We start from the raw sequence: 7,196 nt of genomic DNA on the forward strand, positions 1-7,196 counted from the left end.
GTTTGCTAGTCACTTTTGAGAATACAAAAACGCAATTATTTTAGGGTGGAGTCTAGTTGCACATTGTACAGTATTTACAGGCTTTTTATTTTTCAAATACCTCAATACATGTCTATAATTTTTATTTTGGATTAGCCACCATAGTATTAGGTAACGATACAAACCATGCATCTTCTAAATCAGCCTTAGCTGTTGCAGATGGTGTGCTGAATGTCACGAAATGATATAACAGCATGAAATTACAAGTGGTAATTTTAAAGCGCACTTTAATGAGGTATGAATCTAAAAAGACAAGGTTATAGCGATTGTTTTTAGAAATGGAAAAAGAGCTATACACAAAAATATTATTCAAGAACCAGCTACAAACAGCTAAAGTAGTGTAGACAAATAAAACAATGCCGTTTAAAAAAATTGCATAACATACACAACAATCAGAACACTGAATAGTAAATTTCACCCAACCACGCAAAATACTAAGAAATAAAAATTATTCAAATACACAATATAGCTGCCACTCGTAAATGAGGGCAAATGTGATTTTTTTTTATAGTAAAACCGAAGTCCAGCTTTTATGACTATTCACTCAGATGTGTTTGCAGTGAAATCCACAGGAAATCTCCCCTTTTTTTTGTAAAACTTTGCTTTTGCATATTTAGACATATTTATTTCACCACTCACAAAATATACATTTTGATGTGAACGAGGCAAATAAGGCCTCCTCTGTAATCACATTCAAATGTTGACATCAGTGGACCTGGTCCGTTGTACTGATTAGTCCATTACTTGAGATGTTATGCAATGTGCTATATAAGCTGTAATTATTATTACTTTAAAGGGTAGATGTTTTTTTATTCTCTACCTCGCAATTAGCATGCATTCATAAGTGGAAATGTGGCAAGTGCCATTCGTCCAGTTTCAATGGGAGAAAAAGGCAAACGAGCTCAAATAATGCTTTAATTTCTTTAAACGTCATTTAATGGGTAACCGAGTAACACAAACCAATCACGGAATAGGAGGCCAAATAAATAGCGTTATGGAAATATAATCACTGTAAGCAAAAAAAACATTGTTTGGCCTATATTTAAGTCAACATTAAGTAAACTCCTTTAAAATCCGATTAGCTGAACAATGTAATCGGTACAAATATCAAAGTTAAATGTTTAATGAATAAGAATCCAAACACCAATTTCTTAAGTGAAAATTCAAGTAAAAGAGCAAGTACACAACAATGGTATGTTTTTAATACTATCTTGAAGTTTACAATTGTTGGGTAGACTGAGGGAAACAAAATTCTCTCAAAATGGTGGTTCCCCCACTTTAGTCAATAAAAAAAAAGAATGACCGACACATGGCATAATCACCATTTATCAGAAACACGTCTACTTTTGCTTATGCAAAATTAACTCTTTTTTGGGCAAAAGGTAATGTCATTAACTATTTTTTTTAACGTATAAAAATCGGAGGCAAATATCCAGTTTCCATTGCTATAATTGACTTAATGTTATTTTCAAAATCTAATTTTTGCTCAGGAGAGTACCTGGTTCATAGTCCTAAAAGCTGCATGCACGGTAAAGCTTGCAAAAGCTCCAAGAGTGCAAGAAGCCTCTAAAGCAATATTAATCACTACTGGCAAGAGGCCTCTGTCACACCACTGCAAGCATAAGCTAAACTTGGTAGAAAACGGATTGTACTTTATGCTACTACTGTTCAAAGACAAACAGCATGGCACAATGTAAGTTTCTGTTCTTAAAAATGAATCAACCGTCACAGCGCGTAATACTGTGACCATTTGCCGTGGTGTTATGCAACTGATGATCCACACTAAAAAGCCAATGTGAACAGAAACATTCTTGAAATGTTACTGTGCACTGCTGGTAATAAAGAGAGCAATAACCCAAACGATGGCATTCAAATGTTATTAGTCAAGTATTCACAAAACTAGTGAAACTGTAACAATGAAACAAAAAAAATCTAAATACAAAGGCAATATATACTTAAATTACAAGTACTCTAATTGCATTGAGTGATGTTTGGAGATCCACAAATGGATACAAGTTGAAGTATGACAAAACACATCACAATTCCTTTGTGCACAGTAGTGACCATTCAGTCACAGTGGAGCTGCGTCTCCCATTTCTGATGAAGTGCCACCCACTTTACCACTCAACTCCCGCAGCGTTCACAACGGCATGAAAAAAACCTTGAAATAGGCTAAACTTGGCATCGTCGAATGAGTTCTGCATTCATACAAATTATCCAAAGGAAAACTTTATAAATATGTGCTCTGCTGATCCTTACCAATATCCTTACCAAATGTATTGTTAATGAATTGGTACAATGCAAAGTTAAGCCTACTCTTCATCATGAACCTGTACATACGTTCACACATAACCAATGGATAAAAGTGACTTTACAAATATACACGTTACATCTGGCTTTCGCTCTCTGTTCCCACTTTATCCTCCACAGAGGCAGGTTTGATGTCAATGCTGATTTCGTCTCCCTCCTTCAGTTCACAGTGCGCAGGTGAATCCCGGTTGGGCTCTGGTGTCTCTCGGATAGTCTCGAGGTTGTTGCCGTTTCCAGGTCCAGACTGCTGCTGTCCGTTCCAGTCACCAGCCATCACTTTACCGGTAGAACAGCAAAGCTTAGGCGCGCACTGCGTTTGGCAGGATAGGTCGCAGAGAGCCATACGCGAACCTGAGAGGCCATCATCTGCAAACTCGGGCTGCACAGTGGTGGCATGAATGCCTTCATTGTGAAAGAAAGCTTTAATAAGCTTTGCAGTCTCCATGTAGGAGGCCGGGCCCTGGCACTTAATGTGCGCCGTCGCGATGATGCGGCTTCCCGCAAGCTGCCACACATGCAGTTCGTGCACCGCTAGCACGCCTTCGATCTTGCGCAGTCGCTCCGTCAACACCCGCACATCGATGTGCTTGGGCACCGTCTGCAAAAGGATCAGTGCCGACTCGCGCAGCAGGGGGAATGTGGTGCCCAAAAGAATGAAAACGATCACCAAACATAAGCTGGGGTCTAAGTAATAGACCCAACAGGATCTTTCTTCGCCAGAAGTGCAGGTATCCTGGAAAAAGTGATACAAAATTGCATTGACCACGACCACCACAGAGCCGAGGGCATCACCCAGCACGTGCAGGAACACACCACGCATATTCATCTGGGAAGCAGACTCCTCTGCCATCTCCAGATCCAGAACGGTCGCCATATCGCCATTCTGCAGGTTGCCGTTGACATGTGGCAAAGGTTCCGAGCACGCCAACTTGACATCTGAACAAGAAAATTAGAGAAATGTTAACACCGGCATTCATCATACCTCACTCTGTAGTCACTAAATAGGTCACCACACTCGATGTGGCATTATATGCGACATACAATATCACTCTTAGAAATGTGTTCTATTTTTGGAAAAAGCTGTGATTGTGAGGACAAACATTTTATATTAAATTTGCTGTACATAAAGTATTTGTTTAAAATGAAATCCAAACTTAGCATATATTAGAAATGCGGTGTAAACATTATGAAAATTAATAATTCTTTATAATTCAAAGACTAGCAGCTTACTTTTAACTCAATTATTCATTCTAAAATATTCTTAAATGAAATAGAATATTTAAATTACTTTCATAAATGTTTGTATGAGCCGTGGCAATTGACACCCCGCAATACCTTGCAAATGGATGTTCCATCTGAATGTATTATCCTAAAATATTTTAATGGGAAAAAACCGGGACCACGGCACAGCTTGTTTGCCAAGACCACAAGACATGTGGAACAATGATCAGAAACTGTCACTTAATAATGGCCAACAACAAGCGACATTCTCTCATGAAATGTTTGGAACAACCTCAAAGCAATGGAGCATTTAGAGCATACAGTACTCGACAGGAAGTCGCCACACATCCGGGTGTCAAAGCGACACAGGGATGTTGAGCTCACTTCTCAAAAGCACCACAGCTCAACCGTAACACATTAAAAATCAGAAGATGCAAGGAGACTGTACGCCACGCTGTCAATAAAGCCCAATCACTTTCTGGGTCATGGCCGGCCACCTCATGGATCTCACACACCACCACCATCTAGACGCTCGAACCAATCCTCACCTCGTCTTTATTTTTTCAAATCGTAAATGTGTGTGGGGGCGGGATTCGGCACAAGAGAGGCCTCCTGTTTCCTGCTGCTGTGTGAATATTTAACAGCCTAACGGTTACAGCGAGGGCATTGACGTGAAAGCACGCACTGCTTGGAGCCCCATTCAACTTTCATTGGTTGGCATTCGGTGCCACTTTTTGTAACCTGGGCATCGATTCATAATCATAAATAGGCGCTAGGGTAAGGTTGCAATTTGGATTGCTCCTAGTTTGAGCTAGGGTGAGAGGATGAGACTGGTTAAAGCTGAATATGCAGTCGATGTTACGGATATGGCTTAGATAAAGTCTAATACGAGCATGGCCGTTTGTCGTTAATGGTTTTGAACGGTCACTAGGCCACGACACGAACGGCATGCGGGTAAACACCACGAGATGAAGCAGCGTGACATGATAACTGGGTAACGACAAGGTTAACAGGGTGGCAAGATGATTGGCTAAATGGCTGAAAGCGGTGGCGTGGTAACAACGTGACGGGGTTGAGGGGTACCCCGTCATAGGGAACAGGCTGACAAGATGAATTGACAACAGCGTGGCCAGGGGTAACATGGTGACGTGTAACATGGTGACACGGCACATACCATGGTAACAGTACGGTATCGTCACGACGCGACACGGTGACAGGCTGGCATGGTAAACACGACAACAATGCGACAAGGCATGAATGAATGCGTGGTGTGAAAGTGTAACGGTGGGTGCTGGTGGTGGGCTCCGTACCCCCCATGGCGTCTTTGTCGGGGACGATGCGCGTCGCCTGCTCGGCGGCACCCACGGACTGGATGAACTGCGACGTCTCCCCGGGGTTGGCACGCTCCTCGCTCGAGTTCTTCTTCCAGCCATTGCTCTTGCCGTGCCCGTGCCCGTGGCCACCGTGGCTGTGACCGTGTCCGTGACTGTGGCCACGAAAGATGCACAACCCGATGAGGTTGATGAGGAGGCCACCGAGACCCACGCCCAGAACGAGCAGGGGCTGATCGACGCGGCGTGGCTCGGTGAAGCGTTCGATGGCCTCCAGCACGATGGTAAAGCAAAGCGCCGTGAGGAAGACCGCATTTACCAGGGCGCCCATCACCTCGGCGCGGATCCATCCGAACGTGTTCTTGCTCGTGGACTCGGTTCGCTCGGCGAACTTGACGGCCACCAGGGCCACGCAGAGTGCGATCACGTCCGACAGCATGTGGAACGAGTCGGACAGCATGGCGAGCGACTCGGTGATGCGGCTCACCACCAGCTCCACGAAGAAGAAGGCGATGGTGAGCGCCAGCATGCACATCAGGCGAGCTCGGTTCGGATTCATGGTTGCCCCCTCCTTGGTCTTCGTGCTTCACCGATGGAACGGACGACGATCGGATCGGTTGGAGGAGCACACGAGAGACGATGGAGACGATGGAGAGGAATGAAGGCGGTGGAGGAAGAGGACGAAGGTTGCGTTCGTTGTTGCCGCCGCCGCCGCCGCTTCCTGTTCTTCGCTAATCGAGCGGTTCGTGCCGACGGACAACTCCGCCGTGCTGAGCCAAGTCACCCAGATGAAGAGGGACGGACGGACGACGATGAATAACGATCGAGGAAACTTGCTCCAGGCGTTCCTTTGTTGCCGACCTCGCCGGGGCTCGACCGAAACGACGGGCGGGTGACGCCGCCGCCTCCAAAACGAGGCTCAAGCAAGACACAAACAAAGATGACGACGAACACGTAACCGGGTCACGGCGTCCTTTGTTTGCTTTAATTCTTCTTCTTATGCTTCTTGTGTCGCTGCTGCTGCTGTTGTTGCCGCTGCCGCCGCTGCTACTGCCAATGAGGTTCCGGGCGGGGCGGCGATCGCGTTGGGGCCGTGCGCACCGATTTTGCACTCAGCCCGGCCCCGGTGCGCACGGTCCCACGCCGCCGCCGCTGGCTCCTCCTCCTCCTCCTACTCCTCCTCCTCCTCCTCGACGCCGGCCTCGAGGACTCTCCTCCTCCTCCTCCGCGTGATCCTTCAGTCACCTCGTTGTTGTTGTTCTTCTTCTTCTCTCACTCTGGTCGTGGTGGTGGTCGCGTCTTCTTGGAACGGTTATCGCCGGTCGAGCGGTCGCCCGTCCGCGCGTGACCCGCACACCCCCGGAAGTCCATATAAGGGCGTGGTGCGTCACGTCCGCCGCACACGTGGTAGACCGTGCCCGGTTAATGTTTTGTGTGTGTGTGTTGGGTCAGGCGGCATTGGCACGAGGTCACTCCGGTGGGGGGGGGGGTCAAATCCAGTCTACCACGCGGTATCAGCACGGTGAAGCGATTTAGGATCACGCCATGGGGTCTGTCACCACAGTCCGCCACGGGTCACACCGTGGGGTCACCACCGTGAACCCCAGTCTATTGCTCACGCCATGGGGTCACCACCGTGAACCTACTGTATTGGTCACGCCATGGGGTCACCACCGTGAACCCACTCAATTCATCATGCCATGGGGTCACCACCGTGAACCTACTGTATTGGTCACGCCATGGGGTCACCACCGTGAACCTACTAAATTGCTCACGCCATGGGGTCACAGCACAGTGAACCCACTCAATTCATCATGCCATGGGGTCACCACCGTGAACCCACTGTATTGCTCACGCCATGATGTCACCACCGTGAACCCCAGTCTATTGCTCACGCCATGGGGTCAGCACAGTGAACCCACTCAATTCATCACGCCATGGGGTCAGCACAGTAAACCCACTCTATTCGTCACGCCATGGGGTCACCACCGTGAACCCACTCTACCCCCTACCTCGTGTTTAACCACGCGCCGCGCCCTGCAAGTGCAGAGTTTCCCTGAGTGAATGACCACGTCAGCATTCACTCCCGAGACCCCTAAAAGCCACAACGTCTCCTTATTGCTTGTTGCGAGGTGACGCAGTTGTCTTAACACTGTTTAATACAGCATGGGGGGGGGGGGGGGTATTTCCTTCTGCTACTATAATATCGACTGCATGTTGAGATTCGATTCAAGGTCATATTATTTGTCCGATGTATAATGTATTGGAGTTATATTATCTTCATGTAAGTTTTTA

The 7,196-nt window shown here is 46.8% G+C and overlaps 1 protein-coding gene across 1 annotated transcript; it reads right to left on the reverse strand.

Annotated features, from left to right (window-relative positions):
* Nucleotides 1-249: 249 nt before the first annotated feature.
* Nucleotides 250-6,300, reverse strand: LOC144719772 (proton-coupled zinc antiporter SLC30A1-like). The gene is made up of 2 exons (XM_078595955.1): nt 4,881-6,300; nt 250-3,285 (listed from the first exon to the last, which is right to left on the reverse strand). The coding sequence occupies exons 1-2, from the start codon at nt 5,458-5,460 to the stop codon at nt 2,426-2,428; spliced, it is 1,440 nt and encodes a 479-aa protein (XP_078452081.1). The 5' UTR covers nt 5,461-6,300; the 3' UTR covers nt 250-2,425.
* Between the last annotated feature and the right edge of the window lie 896 nt (nt 6,301-7,196).

The sequence above is a fragment of the Lampetra planeri genome, chromosome 7 (genome assembly GCF_965212315.1).
Source record: "Lampetra planeri chromosome 7, kcLamPlan1.2.h2, whole genome shotgun sequence".
In the NCBI taxonomy this organism is placed as follows: Eukaryota; Metazoa; Chordata; class Hyperoartia; order Petromyzontiformes; family Petromyzontidae; genus Lampetra; species Lampetra planeri.